The sequence below is a fragment of the Rhinolophus hipposideros genome (assembly GCF_964194185.1).
Source record: "Rhinolophus hipposideros genome assembly, chromosome: 18".
Taxonomy (NCBI): Eukaryota; Metazoa; Chordata; class Mammalia; order Chiroptera; family Rhinolophidae; genus Rhinolophus; species Rhinolophus hipposideros.
Window position 1 is genome coordinate 10,251,499 of NC_138064.1, and position 17,771 is coordinate 10,269,269.

Below are 17,771 nucleotides of genomic sequence, written 5' to 3' on the forward strand. Positions count from 1 at the left end.
AGAGTTGGAGTGATTCCCACAAAGAACTTCCCTGCATCCCTTCTCCGTCACCCCCAAAGAGAATAAGGGGACACTGCATCAATCCCTTGGAAGAGGCGAGGCCGGTGAGAATGAGTCCTGCTGCTCACAAAGAGGAAATGATGCAGGAGGTGGTCTTTGGGAGGTAGCAGAAGAAGGACAGCAGTGGTGGAAGGGACACATCCTCCCTCCAGCTTAACTTCAAGTCATCTTTGCACTGTTGTCATAGTACTTTTTTAAAAAAATTGTGGTATAAAACATATAACATAAATTGACCAACGTAACCATTTTTAAATGTACTGTACAGTAGTGTTAACGATGTGCACATGGGCGTGCAACAGATCGCTAGAACTTTGTCATCTTGCAAAACTGGAAATTAATACTCCGTTGAGCAACTCTCCCTTTTCCTCTTCTCCCAGCCCCTCAACCACCATTCCACCTTCTGTTTCTAATAGTTTACTAGCCCATATAAGCGGAATAATGCAGAAATAAATGCAGGAAAATACTTGCCTTTTTGTGACTGGTCTATTTCACTTAGTATATGTTAGGTCTCTGAATGTTAGAGACCTTGACTTCATGTTGGGTCTCTGAATGTCAGGTCTCAGAGACCCTGACTTACAGACAGGGCCATGTCTGCAAGGAAACAACAAAACGTCTGTTGGCCTGCACCTGCAGACAGAGCCAAAATGGCGATAACAGAAAATGCCACAAAACAGCGTCTGGCTTGCAGGCAGTCAGCATTTTCTGTTCAAACAACGCTACCCTGTCAGCACAGCCCCTATAAAACCCTCCTCACCCCTCCCTGGGGGCTGCAAGTCTCCTTTAGATGCAGCCCGGGCTGTAGCCATCTTTGCTCAACCCGATGGACTTTTGTCTCTTACAATAAAAACTTTCTTATGACCCTACACGTTCCTTCACCAGCCGACCTATCAGGAGAATGGCCTCAAGGTGCATCCTTATGGTTAACTACTGCAGAATTTCTGTCTTGTAAAAGGCTGAATAGCAGTGTATTGTATGCATAGACCACATTTTTTTCACCCATTCATCTGTCGATGGGCGTTTAGGTTGTTTCCACATCTTTGCTGTTATGCACAGTGCTACAGTGAACACAGGAATGCTGGTGTTCCTTTGAGTACCTGCTTTCAATTATTTTGGATGGAGACCTAGAGATGGGATTGCTGGATTATACGATAATTCTATTTTTAATTTATTAAGGCACCTCCACACTGTTTTCCGAAACGGCTGCATCAATTTACATTTCTACCAAGGGTGCACAAGGTTCCCGTTTCTCCACGCTTGCAATTTTCTGGATTTTTTGATAACGGTCACCCTAACATCGGTGAAGTGATATCTCATTGTGGTTTAGATTTGCAGTTTCCTGATGATGAGTAACCGTTGAGCATCTTTTCATAAGCTTGTTGGCTATTTTGCTACTTAATCTATTCCCTATTTTTAAATTGCCATTTGTTTTTTGTTGTTGAGTTATTAACGTTCCTTACATGGTCTTGATATTAACATTTATCAGATATACAGCTTACAGATGTTTTCTCACATCCTGGCTGGTCGTCTGGTTACTCTGTTGACGGCTTCCTTTGCGGCGCCGCAGTTTGTCAGCACATTACAGCCAATGCTACTGCGCACGTTGGGAGGCTGCACCGCAGTGTCTTCTGGGACTTGTAGTCTAGAGAACTGGCTGAGGACGGTGGAAGTTGGAGGAATGGAGGAATGGAATCAGGATTGGAATCAGACTTCCATTGGATGGGGCTAGAACGACTCACTGCCTGTTCCTCATTAGCAGAGAGAATTAACACAATTCCCTTTTTGGTCCTTGGACAGCTCCTGGACTTAGGCTCTGGGACAGACCCGTCTTCCGCCTCGGCCTCCGACGCAGGCCACGCCCTCCCACTTCGGCCCTGTCCCCGCCTCCCGGCGCTCGTGGGAGGGGCTTTCCGCGGGGGCGGGGCTCGCGCAGAGCGGGAAAGGAGGGGAGGGCGGCGGGGCGTTAATCCCCCGCCTGCTTCCCAGGCTCGCGCTTGTCACGATCCCAGCGGCCCAGCGACCAGCTCTTTTCTGCGGGGGAGTCGCACGCGGTTCCGTCCATGGACCGGGCGGCCATGGCGCGGGTGGGCGCCGTAGCGAGCGCCAGCTTGTGCGCCCTGGTGGCGGGCGTGGTGCTGGCCCAGTACATATTCACCTTGAAGAGGAAGACGGGGAGGAAGACCAAGATCATCGAGATGGTGAGTGCGGGGACTCCGCGCGCCGGAGCGCGAGAGGGGCCCGCGGGCGGTCCCGCCAGCCTCGCCTGCCCGCGCCCGCCCTGCTGGATTGCGAGGGGCGCCCAGGGGACCCGTCCGCCCCGCGGGCGGCCACCCCGGGGGCGCCGGGAACTGATCGGGACCCTCGACGGCGGCGCTCGGGTTCCCGTGGCCTTTGTTTTGTCTCCTTTTGAAGCAGAAAGGCAGCAAATAGGTGATAAGCAAACAGGCTGCCTCCTGCTGCAAAACCCGTTTCCCAAGGGAGACTGAACGCCGGGACAGGTTGCTCCCTCCTTCCCGCAACCCGCGCAAAGCGGGGCAGCTCATCCAATTCTCACACTGGAGCTGTTTGTGCACGGTGGCGAGACTGAGTTAGATTATGAAAAGGTGTAACTTCTCAGTGGTTCAAAGAATGCCGTCATCCAGAAGGAGTTCAGAATAGTTTATTTTCTATTTGAATGTTGCATCGTCTTGTCTCAAACTGCCAGAGGAAGTATCTCTTTCTGTTTGTTTTTTTCCCCAAACCTTTTGCATGACATTTAGAAACTTATTTCCAATTTTATTGTAATAGAGTGTTTCAGGAATTCTATTTGAGGTGCATCATAAGCAGTATATGCTCCAAAGTTGGGGACTTTTGTTTTTAATTAGTCCATTCATCAAGAGAAGTCACTGAGTTGCGTTCTGATGTACTTACTGGAGTGCAGGATCTGGTATATACTCGTGTGAACATCTGGAGTCCAATATTTATGACAAAACAGTTCACAATCTACCACTCTACTAAGTAATAATCATTTTTAGGTTCGTATACTAAGACTATTTCAGCCTTGGTCATATGTGCTGATCGACCAAAGAAACTGTCTTGTTGGTTCCTATTGGCCCCGGGTTGAATACAGAAATATTTTACATAACTGAAAAAAAAAAAAAGTTAACTCCGGTCTCATACGCCAATAATATTCCTAGGTTTTGTTTATTGCTAGATTTAATTTTTCTTGGGTTATTACTTCTTTTCTCCACTTGTGTACCCACAGCAGCAAATGTCTTTATCTCAGAAATTTCATTTTGTTTATGTTGCTATCCTGCTTAGAGATCTTTAGTAGTTTCCTTTTGCCCAAAACCAAAATTGTATAATACACATGTGAAAAGAAAACTTATTGCCATACCTTCCCGTGCATACTCACACTGTGGTTGGTCTGCTTTATCACTTCTCTAAACTGCATAGAGCTAAAAATGAATGCTTTCCAAAAACCCCACAATGATAGCATCATAAAGAACAGTTTGCCATCTTTGAAAAATAATGAGGGCCCGTCAGGCTGACCAACTTTATTTGTAGTATAGAAGTCATGTATCTTGACAGATACATGTGTATACATAATGTTATATTAATTCAGATTGTAATATATGCAAGGTGCTAATAGCTGTTATTAAAAGGGAAAAGTCAAAAGAGCTTGATGTTTTTAACTTGTAATTTTAATGGGTGACTTCTTCAAATGGGATAAACATTTGACTGGGAATCTGAAAACCTTGATTCAAATCCTGGTTTTATTTCTTGGTAATAGCTTTGTTTTAGGGAGCATGCTCTGCTCACCCCTAACCCCCTCCCGAAACCTCCACCTTAGAAAATCTTTACAAACCCATGGATGTCCAGCAGTAACTACCTAAGCAAAATGGGCCTTTTCGTAGCTGACTAGGTAAATAAATGACTTCTGGCACTGGATTTAAGACAATGCACTGCTTCAGGAGTTTTTAAGTAAGAAACACAGTGGAGTTGCTAGTGGGTTATGCAGGCTACAGCTGAAATGCTGTAGGACAGTAAGGTAAATAGGCAGAAGGAGTCAGTCAGAAGACAGGAACTCAGAGATTAGGGGAATCCTTTCCTGAAGTTGATGTTTCTTTCATTTTGTGTGTTCCCTGAGACAGGTAACAACCAGCCCTACCTATTAATGGAGCTAATTTGGGTAGATGTCTCTTTGCACCCAAATCTCTTTAAAGTTACTAATTATCATAATTAATACACTTTATTTTTAAATAAATTTTTATTTTGGAACACTTTTAAATTTACGGAAAAATTGAGTTGGTAAGTAGAGTCCTCTTATGTTGTACAACCAGTTTCCCAGTTACTAACATCTTATATTAGTATGGAACATTTGATAAAATGAGCACATATTTATACATGTAAAATAGCCATACTTTGTTCAGAATTTGTTTGTTTTTACCTAATGTCCTTCTCTGCCCTCAGGATTCCACCCAGAACAACTTACATTTAGTAGTCATGTGTCCATGCTTCACCTTAGCAGTGACAGTTTCTCAGATTTTCCTTGTTTTCTGTATCTGTGATGCAATAAGAAGTATGTATTAGGTGTTTGTCCCAGGTTCCTGGCACATAGCTCATAAAACACCTGGACTCTTGAAGTGTTAAGAGTGTCTTTCGTATGGTAATGAGTTGGCCTCTGCTACCTGGCTTCAGGATTGTGGCTGATTCCCATAAAGATCAAGGCCTGATTAGAGGATTGAACTTTCAGTGGTTCTGTAGAGGGGAAAATGGCTAGAATTGGACCTAATTTCCTCTGTCCAATGATTTAATCAATCTTCCTCATATAACATCGTCCATAAAAAACCCGAAGGAGAGCTTCCGGGTTGGTAAATACTTCAAGACACTAGGAGGGTGACATGCATGGAGAGCATGGCAGTTCTATACCACTTTTCCCGTACCTTACCCTGTGCTTCTCTTCCATTTGGCTATTCTGAGTTGTAGCTTTGATAATAAACAGGTAGCACTCACTTGAATACGGTGAGTGGTTCTAGCAAATTATGGAACCTGAGGAGGGGGTTGTTGGAACCCTTAAGTGTACACCCAGTCAATCAGAAGTATGGGTGGCAACCTGGCACTTGTGACTGGCATCTGAAGTGTGGACAGACTTGTGGGACTGAGCCGTTATCTCATGGGAACAGATACTATTGATAATATCAGAACTCAATTAATTGTCTGGAGAATTGGTTGGCGTGAGGAAAAAAACCACATGGTATTTGGTGCCAGAAATGTTGTGTATAAACTATCCCCTTGCAGTTGGGCAAGCTTCTGCTACTCTGGCCAACAGTTTACCGTAAAGCATAGTAACTAATAAATAGTAGCTATAATTATACCAATGCACAGACTATCAGCCCCTCTAACATCTTATTGTCATTTCTCCTGATGGATACTAGTGGTGCATAATTTTTAGCCAGTGGTCTCATTTTCTTTCATCTTCCTTGCTCTCTTGTAAGCCTTCATTGTAAAAACTACTTTTTCTAATTATTGCAGTTTTTGTAAACTGGAGCAAAAAGGTTAAGGTTGCCAAACATATATATAGACGTTTATACACATATAGTTGAAATTCTCAGAACTTGTAACTGTAAGCCTGATTCCTTCCTTCCCCCAGCCTCGCTTGGATTCTGGCAGCATCAAGCCCTTCCTTATATCTGTTGACCATCACTTTCCAGTTTCATTATAACTCATCATTCTAATCAAGCATGCCTACTCAGATATGACCAGTTCTCTCGCGGGTATTTCCACTCAGATAAGACCATTTCAGCCATTCAGGAATGGCTACCCTCTCCATAAAAACAAAGATTCTGGAACAAAGCTTGAGCACTGACTGGAAATTTACTGCTAGGCAGAGAGACCTACTCCATCACAGGTTAGGCTTGGCAGGGAAGGCTCAAGCTGGGGAAATGTAATCATACGTATCATATAACTTTCACATTGAATGATACATGACAACTTGAGTGTTTTTTACTTGGTTTATTTCTATTCGTGGACATTGCTTCCACAGTTTGTATTCTACACATAGCATTTATCTACTTTCAAATTAATTTAACCTAAATATGAAAGCCTTATCAGTAGTAAACTCTTTGGGAAACAGTTCCCATTAAAGAACAGCCCAGTACTTGAAACCAAATAAAATTAAGTGTCAGTGATCAAAAAGACAGCAGTGTACAAATTTAAGTACCAAGTGTCACTTCTAAAGAAGACAGTTAATGGGAGAATTTTCACACCATTTCAAAATGTGTTTGGTATCCAGCTGAAAAATGATAACTTTTTACCAAATGTATTTCACTGAATCTAAGATGTTATCAACTGTAAGATATATCATTATTTTGTGTATCACCAAGAAAGAAGAAAATGCTACCAATCAAAATTGTAGGATGCATCCTGATTTCAGAAATGTTAAAATACAAAAACAACGTATATTATCTTAAAAACAAATGTGTTTGGTTAGTGATCAGGGAGTTGGGACAGCACGGATGAAACAGTTTTGTGTGTAAGATGCAATTACTTTCAAAAAGAAATCATTTTAAAGTACATTTATTTTAAATGTGTGTGCACGTATGTTTATGCACACATGCTATTTGTAAGAACTCATTCTTTCTGGATTATGGTGGTAAAATCTTGCAAGGGTTTTTACCAGTTATTTCCGATGAACCATGGCTTTCAAGCCCCACAGTTACCCTCCACAGAGCTCAACTTTTCTACAGCTCCAAGAATCTCAGCTTTCCCCACTTTCGTTAGTCATTATTCTTGTTAGTTTATACAAATGTGGATTTTACTTATTTTTATTAAATTTGGCTACCCAAGTCTACTTTGATCTCTGAGCAAAATTACTTAGAGTGTTCCCTTCTGTTTATTTCAGAGACTAATCCAGAAAATTTAGTGTCATATAGGACAGAAAATGCAAGGCTCTTCATTTATCGATAGCAAATTTGACAACTTTTCCAGTTATGTAAAATCCCATATGCTTAATTTGTGCTTTTGAAGTTGTTTTAGAAAGCTGAGAATTTTTTTTTTTTAATCCAAAGTGTTAAAAGAAAGCTCTAAAACTGACTTTTAAATTTAAGGCCCATCTGTATGTCATTCTTCTGTTTGCTGTTAAAGTAAGTTGGATACAGACCTTCCCCTGCAGGAGTTTAAAAGATAAAATAAATGAAGAAATCTCTAACTAAATTATGTAATTGGAAAACAATGAATTTTTTCGATAGGCTATTCTGTAAACAGAAGGAGCCAGCTGAGAACAAACATTTCCAGTCTCACATATTTACTGAGGGAAATGGAATTGTAGTCTTTAAACTAGAAAGGTTAAAGGTTTTATTTTTTTTTTTAAATGGAGTTAAATTAGATGATCTCTAAGATATCTTTTCTAAAGATGTGATTCGTGTGTTGAATAGATGTGATGAAGAGATATAAATAAAACACAAGTTTATTGTTCTCTCTAGTGACCCCTTGTAAATTTATTCCGTGGTGGCAATCTTCCTCAGCCCTGGTGAAAACTTTTTACTCACTCTTAGGTAAAAGACAGTATTTTAAACTCACAAGAAGTCAATCTCATTTCTATAAATAGATGTATCCAGTCTTATTGTTCACGATTTCAATATTAATTCTGAGGTGAGACTTTAGGTGAGCATTACCAGTGCTCACCAATATTTTTAGTTCTTCTCCCCTTCTTGCAGTTGGGCAAGCTTTCGCTATCTGGCCAGTAAGCTGTCCAGAGATGACATGGTCACTTCTGGGCCAGTGAGGTTACGAACCCACAGGTGCACAGCTGGCCATCTCCTTTCCTTCTCTGGGCTAACCCTGAAGTGTCATGTTGAGATGGAGGTGACACAGTATCAAGGCAGCCTGGGACAGGTCAGTACATGGAGGATAGGTGCCCTGGACTGTCACCTGGACCCAGGCTGGATGTGGTGTGAGTGAAAAAAACCCACTTTGTGTGTTAAGGCACTGAGATTTTTGTGTTGTTCCTGTGCCATAACCTACCCTGAGGAACACAGACTTCTCCATCAGCCCCAAGCTATGGTGTGGCTTCTCCCTCCCCAGTTAACGACGGCTCGTGGTCTGGGATGGGAGAGGAGGTCGTAGTCAACCTCTCTTGCCCTGCTCCTCCTTCCCCCAGGAGCCTTTGCTTTAGACTTTTGGGTCAATGGGGTAAGAGGAAGGCGGCAGCACTGAGGAAGTGAAGAAGTGAAAGTTCTTCTTTGACTGGGTAGGTTTGTGTTCTCTGGGCCTGCAGGGTATTTGCAGTTGACTTTCTCTTGTGCTTTGACTGCAGCCCCTTATGTGGCAATGAATTCTCTTTTGCACCCCGCCCTTCGGCCTGAATTTTTTTTTTTTTTAAGTGATCCATTCTTGCTTTTGAAGACCCTCCCTCTCAGGTGGCTCTTCAGGGCTGGACATAAATAGGTTCCTGGCTGCTCGTCTCCTGTATGGCCCCCACCCAATCTGGGAAACATTTATTCATCATCCCTAGTTCTCTGACAAACTCTAGGAATATAGGTCCATTACAACAGACCACTTCCCCCCCACCCCCGCCCCCAAATTTCAGCTTTACCGAGGTATTTAAAATTGTAAGGTATTTAAAATGTACACTGTAATGATTTGATATACCTACACATTGTGGAAGGACTTCTCCCATCTAGTTAATTAACACATCCATCACCTCACATTTTTTTAAAGTTTTTCCCCCCCTTCTTCCGCCCGCCCCTCCCTCAGCCCCTCCCAAGTAGATGTCAGAGCTAACTTAACAGCCAGCATCCTAACAGTCCTTTTAGAATGAATGAATGTAAATGTGAGAAATCACTACAAGGCTCCACGATTTCAAAGGAGTAGATGGCATTGGGTCACCTTTGATGGATGTGGTGGTATTTGAAAGTCAATCGTGATTGGTTCAGTTTGAATACAATATTTGTAAAGTAAGGGAAATGCATTCAGTTCTTCACATTGGCAAAGAATATATCCACGATCATCTTGAATCCCCCAATTTGCAAGTATGAAAATGTTTGCACCAGGCATATGACTTTGTCGTTTCTAGTCACATTTGTCATGTTTCCTGTGTGTTATCCTCATACAACAAGTTAACCACATTGTCACCTGCAATGAAAAGTTTGATTTCTTACCTAGTGAGCCAATTTTGGGTTAGCTAGAATACTTCCTGACACAGTTTTAGATATGTTAACCTAAAAATAAAAGGCCAAAGTGAGAGGCAACAAGCATTTATTTGAAAGAATAGCCAGCCAATCTTTCGAGAAAGCACTGATTCAGGCAAAAGCCAAAATAGTGTTCCAATTAGGAGACAAAGTCGAGGCATTTATGAGAAATGGAAGGGGAACAATTACATCAGTAGAAGAAAAGCATTTCTGTTTGTGTAGATAAGCTAACATAATGACACTAATTCTAAATAGTTTTTAATTTTCAGTCTGGTCATATCTGCTTTGTGATGTTTGCAAACAGTTTTGGGGGCATAATGTTGCTTAAGACCCAGTCACATCCCAAATTTTGAGGAGTAAGATAGGCCAGTTCCTCTGGGATGGCAGCTCCAGTTCCATTTTAAAGTGGCTCTGGCCTGGAGATCATGGTCTCACGTACCCGAAGAATGAGAATGCGGACTCGGAAGGAGAGGCAGAGGAGCAAAGATTTTTATTAAAGCGGAAGTACAACTCTCTTATGAGGGGGGGTACCCGAAACTGGAATGCCCACTGGCTAAGGCAAAAGGCTCTTATTTTTATATCATGTTTCCTTGAAAATAAGACCTAGCAGAACAATCAGCTCTAATGCGTCTTTTGGAGCAAAAATTAATATAAGACCTGGTTTTATTATATTGCATTGTATTGTATTGTATTAAATTACATTAGACCCGGCCTTATATAATAGTAAAATAAGACCGGGTCTTATATTAATTTTTGCTCCAAAAGACGCATTAGAGCTGATTGACCAGCTAGGGAAACCATACTTTCAGGGAAACCATACTTTCTCTTGCATGCTTGGGGAAGGGAGTTGGAGCCTTCTGATGGATTTTATCTATCAGATTCACTCTGTTTGTCCAGCCTAAAGGGAGTTAGGAAATAACCCAACCCATTTCTGTCTATCCGATTTGTTCTGTTTGTCCAGCCTGAAGGGATTTACAAAATAATCCATTTATCCCCGAGTGGAATTACATTGTTGCCCTGGAGCAAATGAGTCATTTCAGAACCTGGAGTTCCAAGGTATGGCTGCCTTTGTTTATTCTACCAGGGACTGTTTATCTAACAACACTGCTAGCTATCCTGTCTCACTAGTATTTTTAATTCATCCCAAAATTCTTTTTCCTAGCTAAAAGCCTGATCATATGCTTAGATCCTTTTCCTTTCTTCGTTTGCATTACCAACAGTAGCCATTGATTCAAGGGGATGACTGGTATTTCTCCCCCACAATAGGGCGATTTTTTTTACAACCTCGTAAAAGCTGGCTTTGAAAACCATGACAAATAAATATGGGCAAGCCTTATTTTTTGATATGTGAGATCCCATGTGCTAGGGTTGAAGTATATCAGTTGTTCTCAAAGAGTGGTCCTAGACCAGCAGAATCTTGTGGGAATTTGTAAGATATGCAAATTTTTTAGCTCCACTCCATATTTGCAGGCCTCAGAAGCCCTCAGGGTAGGGCCCAGCGTGATCTGCTTTAACCAGCCCTCCAGGATTCTGATACAAGCCAAAGGATGAGAAGCACTGAAGTAAAGGATTCAAACCCTTGCCCCCAGCAAATTTAAAATTTTACAGGTCACAAAATTAGGTTAATTGCTCACAAATAGTCACAATTGGGTCTACCAATTACGGTGTAAAGAGAGAAAACAGAGGAAGATGTAGCAGAATGAGCACTTTCATTTACTCTGTTGGAGGCAGTATACGTTGGCTAGATAAATTATGGTGCATGGTGAGATTTTGGTGCGTTTGTGTAATAAAATAGTGTTCGGCTGTTAAAAACAAAAAAGTATATGAGTTAACATTTTAAAAAGCTCAAAGATAGTAACTAGGGGAAAAAACGAAGTTGCAGAACAGTTGTGGTCCCAAAAGAGATACATTTGTATGTGCTTGTATGTCATGGGAAATTCTTGAAAAAGTACACTAGAAGTTGTTGTTACTGGTGATGGTGGAGCTTGGGAGGATGAGACCGAGGAGGGAGACTTCAGCTTTTAATGTTTCATACAGTTTGAAATATGAGCCTGTATTCTGTATATTTTATAAAATTGGTTAATTAACATTTAAAAAAATGTGTTGGGATCACATTGTAAAAACATCTTTATCGTCAGTATAAAGTGTTTGTAGTTAATTTGCTAAAGATACCATGTTTTTTTTTTTTTTTAATAAGTGATGACGATCCAGAATGCATTTTAGTATGATTAATCTGGTAGCGGAAGAACACTTAAATAGCATTTACTAGAATCAGATGGTGAGGAGTGTAGGCGAGGGAAACACAGTTTTCCCTCTAGCCTTTTAAATTCTCCCCTGGGAACCCTGTAAAGAAACACAGACTAACGAGAAAAAACTTAAAAAATGATATTCAACCCAGTAAATTTGAAGATCTAATGGGATTTATTAAATGACTTGTGAATGAGGCAGTATCCCATCTAGCAAATGGAAGGAGGGTGGGGCAAGGGGGCAAGAGAAAGAAAAGGATTATTTTGGGGTGCGGACATCTTTTGTGGGGGAAGAGGAGGGAGAGGGTTTTATGTAGACTGCCTCTTCTTTCCCTGGCAGATGGAGAGGGCCTATGTGACCAATTACCTTGACCAGAAACGTCCATGCTAGATGATCAAGACTGGTTCTGAGGGAGGTTCAGACTACGGTTAGTCAGGTATTAAATCTGGGTTTGGAATCATGGGCCTGTGCGTTTTTCTTTAACACGCCAAAAGTTTATTAACGTCTATGTCAATGTAAGAAAGGTCCAAACCTATAGAGACTTTTTCTAAGTTTATTTGAGCCAAAACGGATGACAACTGCTAGGAAGCAAGATCTCAAATGCTCCAGAGAATGAGTTTCTTTTACACATTTGAAATTAAGATGAGAACTAAGGAAGATTACATGAAGGTGGGAGAAAGAGGAGGGATTGGATTAAGGATAATAAGTAACAAGATTATGTGCTCTCTTGAGGGTGGTTAAGGTTTATTTCAAAGGTGTGTTAACCTGGATGAACAGAAACAATGGGCAGAGCTTGCTTAAGGCAAAGGTATCCTTTCACTTCAAAAAGTAATAGGCCTGGGGCGTGTCAGGTCACTACCACCATGACCTGCCCAGGTAGGAATTTATGATCAGGTCACCTTGTGAGCTTACTTTCCATAGAACCCTTCTTTTTTGTCCACATATTCATGGAAGATACCCATGGATAACCCTCTTAGGTGGCTTAGAATCATACCCTTTACAGTTAAGACAAGAGAGAGAAAGGTATGGGGCAGGCCTGTTAGGTGGGTAATGAGTCCACCCACCTAATAAGTACTGAGCACTGAGTCCATATGGAGATTTAAGTCAGCGCTTCTCCACTGATAAGACATTCTGGTGATTTAATCATCCTTGTCTTCTCTGTACAGAGTAGAAAACACCCTCACAAACAGATTTCCTTTATAAAGGTAAATTCCTTTACAAAAGGGTAACTGGTATGTTTTCAGAGCTTCTCCTGTGTCTGCTGTTTCTCTGAATAACCAACTGAAAATAATCCTTATGCTAAAGAGGTACATGGTGGGGTGGCATATTCTGCCACCGTCAAGCAGCAGAAATTAAAATAAGCCTGGATTAAAGGTAATGAAATCCTAGACTGCTGAGGGAGCAGTGGAAAGAGAACAGAAAAGAGATGGATTGCCAAGGTGAAATCTATAGGACTTTATAAGTTTGGCAAACTATTTTAGATTGTCCTTAATTTCTCACAGCAGTTTGGATGTTCCCCGTAGTTTATGATGAATCATTTCCATATATCCCTCTTTTGTTTGCTTTTACAATAATTCAAACATTACAGTATGTATTTATTGAATTAAGAAGCATGTAAATAATCTTAAGTATTATTTTAACCCTTATTCTTTTTTTTTTAAATTAGAGGTTGTTGTTTATATTTTTGGTATCATAATTTATGTGAAATCTAATGTCATGAACCTTACTGTGGTCGGATTCCCCCGCCCCTTTGACACCAGCAGTGGGAAATCTATACAGTTCTGTTTTTCTGTCAGCAGGTGGCAGACTTCTCTGTTTGCTACTGATCCCCCTTTTTTTTTTTTTTGTAGTCCGCCTGCCTGCTCTTACTAGCCCAACACATGCATGAGCAGGAGTTTGTAGCACAGAAAGAAAAAACTGGTTTACTATTGAATTGGCCAATATGGAGATGAGGAGCTAATGCTCAAAGCCTGGCGATGGCCTGTAGGTCACAACACTTTGGATTAGGGGGTTGCAGTCATGCTGGGAGCTGACTGGTGGTCAGTGGTGAAGTAAGGGTAATACATCATCTCTTCAGACCTTGAGGACGGTTCTGAGGTCTTGTTTTAGGGTCTCTGTTCGGTCTCATGGGAAAGTAGCCAGAGGGTCCTTCCACCTTAGGGTGCAGGAGCTGAAACATGTCTGAGGTCAAGGTGTTATTTTGAGCCTGCCAGAGGTCATGGACAGTCCAGGCTGCTGTGTTTTGCTGCCTTGGGGGTTGCTGATTATCCAGGGAAAGTCTAGGTCTCTGAGAGGGAGAAAGAGAGGGAGGGAGGTGATTTCTAGAGCTGGGATTGAAAACAATTTAATCAAAGGCATTGGGACCCTCAGTTTTTCTGTGGCACAGTGGTATATTTCTAAATTACCTTTCTTGTTTATACTGTTTTGTTTACTCGCTTGCTGTTGCTTAAACCCAGCTATACAATTTAAACCAAGTGACAAGGAGAAAATTCTGAGATGCCCTAAATTAAATTACAGCAGGACAGAGGATAGAAGGAAGAGACACAAATAGGGTTATTCAGTTAAGAACTGCAGGGCAAAACCAACAGAAGACTGCTCACACTCCTGAATGTAAACTGGAATTTTGGATTAACTTTCAGGTGGCTATTTCCATGATTAACTAAAGACAGAATAGCCAGGCGCCATCAAACCCCAGGAGCCTCCACTTTTGAATTTTCCAATCCCAGGTCCACAGCTAATCCAAAGGAGCAAACACTTCTTCCTGAGGAATGAATGCGCCTATCCCAGCACTAGCCCTGATTCACTTTCTCCCACCCTCTTTTGTCTATAGCGAATATAAATTCTTTCAGAGCTATAAGAGCTCTTGCCAAGGACAGGATGGGGGACAAGCTTGTCTTTCCCACCTAGCCGTGCTGCTGGTGACTTAGACTCCATGCCCCAGGACCAGTCTTCTTTTTCTTGCTAGCAATAGCCTCATGAACACTTTCTTTTAAAAAAAAACTTTCAGCTATGGAAGTTAAAAATTTTAAAACAAGTATGACAGTGTCCTGCCATTATACATGTAAGTGCTGTTTATCTATTTTTTTCCATGTCTATTGTCTTCCTCATTTTCGAGGTGCTAAGTGATTACAGAATTGTTTAGTAATTGACTGGAGGATTGCTTAAAGTGTTTGGCAAGTTCCTGCTTATAAGTAGGTGGAAGTAGGTACGTAGTCGTAGGTTGTGGGTTTCATCAAGATCCTCCTGCCCCCATTTTATCTCCTCCATAGACTTGTCGAATGTCCCCCTCAGGGTCTGAGTTCAGAATATTGTCATCCAAAAAATATCATATTCTTCTATAGTTTTCCCCATGAACAGTTTGGCAGTTTATCTAGATTTCTCTGTTAAACCATTAGGGTTCTCAGGGATTGACACCCTGGATTGATTCTGATGGAGGGAGAGAGGAAAAATTTGAGAATCTAAGCATTATGGAATAGCGAAATGTTATAAAATAGAAACCCACTAAAGTTATCTTAGGAAAAAAGGGAGCCTGGCTACACTGGCACTAGAACTAGAAAACAACAAGGATTGGATTCCCATTTGGGTTAGTTTGGCTTTTCCTACTGTGTTTCCCCGAAAATAAGACCTAGCCGGACCATCATCTTTGGAGCAAAATTTACATAAGACCTGGTCAATATACTATACTATACTATATTATACTATACTATACTATACTATACTATACTATACTATACTATACTATAAATACCAGGGTCTTATATTAATTTTTGCTCCAATAGACGCATTAGAGCTGATTGACCGTCTAGATCTTATTTTCGGGACAACAGGGTAGTTAGAAAATAGGGCCGAATTCCTACATGCCTGCTGTTACCACTGTAGGTGGTTAAACTGACCCAGGGAGCACACTTGGACTCTTGGCATATATAATTACATTGCTTTTAGTTACTGAAATTTCACATCACTAAAATTGTATGAGAAAGGGATATTGGAAAGGATAAAGCTCCTATATGAGTTTGACTCATTTTTGAATCCCGTCTAGTACACTTACAACAAGAACAGTTCGTGTTCTTCACTGTAAATTTCAAAAAAAGTTAACTCATAGGGTCCACACACCTGAATTTCCAATCATGTGACTCAGCTTTAGGAAGTTTTAATAATAAGGACTCATGAGTTACCTGAATTAAGATGCAGCTTTTTGTAAGACATTTGTCCGTTTTTAATTATTTATGTATTTTAAGCTCCATTTCCCCTTTGATTCTTTTTTATTTCTGATATAAAAATAAATGTAGGTAAGGAAAAAGAGGTAAGCTGCAGTTTTCACCACGTAAAAAGAACCGTATTTTCATAAGTGTACTCCTTCTTTCCCTGTGCATACAAATATTAAGTATCATTTTTCCCAAAGTGAGATAATACTGGAACACTATTTCTAACAAGTTTATTTTGCTTATTAATTTATTCCTTAATAATAAATTTAGGGCCAACCCGGTGGCTCAGGCGGTTAGAGCTCCTTGCTCCTAACTCCGAGGGCTGCCGGTTCGATTCCCACATGGGCCAGTGGGCTCTCAACCACAAGGTTGCCAGTTCAACTCCTCGAGTCCCGCAAGGGATGGTGGGCAGTGCCCCCTGCGACTAAGATTGAACACTGCACCTTGAGCTGAGCTGCCTACCGGATGGCTCAGTTGGTTGGAGCGCGGGCTCTCAACCACAAGGTTGCCAGTTCGATTCCTCGATTCTCACAAGCAATGGTGGGCTACGCCCCCTGCAACGAGCAACGGCAACTGGACTTGGAGCTGAGCTGCGCCCTCCACAACTAAGACTGAAAGGACAACAACTTGAAGCTGAACCGCACCCTCCATAACTAAGATTGAAAGGACAACAACTTGACTTGGAAAAAAGTCCTGGAAGTACACACTGTTCCCCAATAAAGTCCTATTCCCCTTCACCAATAAAAAAAAAAAAAAATCTAAAAAAAAAAAAATAATAATAATAAATTTATACTTATTTTAACAAGTATTATGTTACTTAATGTTATTATACCATATATAGATACTTGTTTAGCAAGTTTTCATTGTTGAACATTTAGATTGCTTCCTGTTTTTCATTATGATAAATAATGGATGAGCAGCTGTGAATGCCCATGATTGTTTGTTGAACATGTAATTGCTGGGTCAAGAGACTGCACAAATTGAAGGCTTTTGAATGTGCTGCCAGGTTACCCTCTGGAAAGGTTGTACCGATTTCCGTTTCCACCAGCAGTATAGATTGAAGCATCAAGCTCCCTGTTTTCTTGGGAGTGGGTATCATTCCCCCCCCCCATCTTTTCAAATGACAGTTTTTTATAAAAGTATTTCTATTACTTTTGAAGTTAAATTTTAAAAAATAATTAGCCATTTTCTGCTTTTCTGAATCATCTGAGTTCTTTTTCTTGACTTGCAAGGGCTCTTTGTAAAATGACTTGAACCATGAGAGTACGTTAGAAATATATTTTTCCAAGTGTTTTCTAAAGTTTCACTTCCATTTTTGAGTAATCTAAATGTGACTCTCCTTTTCAAACCTTTAAATGGCTTCGTTAAACCAATGTACTAATTCTTTAGAATGTTTTACAGACCTTAATTTGGACAACTCCCCATTTACACATTATGAGTTCAATCTACAGCCAGAATGGGAGGAGAACGTAGCATGTGGTTTGACTCATCTGTGTGTCCTACTCATTAGTTTACCTTCCTAGCCATAGAATGAGGAAGGCCACTGCAGAAAAAATAGTAAGGTATGATATTGCCCCCATATTTTTCATTCTCCCTTCATAAACATGACGTAATACATGCCATGTTCATTCCTTCCAGAGATGGAAAAGCATTATATACACCTTCACTTTCTTACATTTTGGAACATGTAACCTTAAAACATTTTTTTGTTTGTTTTCTTCTGGGTGTATGATATATTCATTACAGAAACATTTAGAAAATACCAGAGTATGAAGAAGAAAATGCATTCACATGTGATCCTGTCATTCCTCTGTGATGACTTGTTAATTGATGCTTGGAATATATTCCATTGAGTCATGTTAGATGATTATTGTACTGTTGAATTTTATTACTGGTTTATTATTTAAGACTCTTGTATCTGTATTCACAAGTGAAGTTAGGTGTGTTTCCTCTTTTTGTGCTATTTTTGACAGGCTTGTTTTTTCAGGGTTTTATACTATTTAGTTTCATAAACAAAATTGGATCGCTTAACTTCTTTTTATGTATTTTTAAATAGTTTACCTAGCATAGGAGACATCTGTTATTTAAGAGT

At 40.6% G+C, this 17,771-nt stretch overlaps 1 protein-coding gene across 3 annotated transcripts in view; it reads left to right on the plus strand.

Moving 5' to 3' along the window:
• The first annotated feature begins 1,713 nt into the window (after positions 1-1,713).
• NT5C3A (5'-nucleotidase, cytosolic IIIA) overlaps positions 1,714-17,771 on the plus strand; it is a 41,382-nt gene continuing 25,324 nt past the window's right edge. The window contains exon 1 of one of the 3 annotated variants that reach the window (XM_081079829.1): positions 1,714-2,255. In XM_081079829.1, coding sequence (XP_080935955.1) covers positions 2,118-2,255 — 138 coding nt within the window. In that variant the 5' untranslated portion in view covers positions 1,714-2,117. The remainder of the gene's footprint in view (positions 2,256-17,771) is intronic. The other 2 variants (XM_081079833.1, XM_081079836.1) reach the window with 2 other exon arrangements.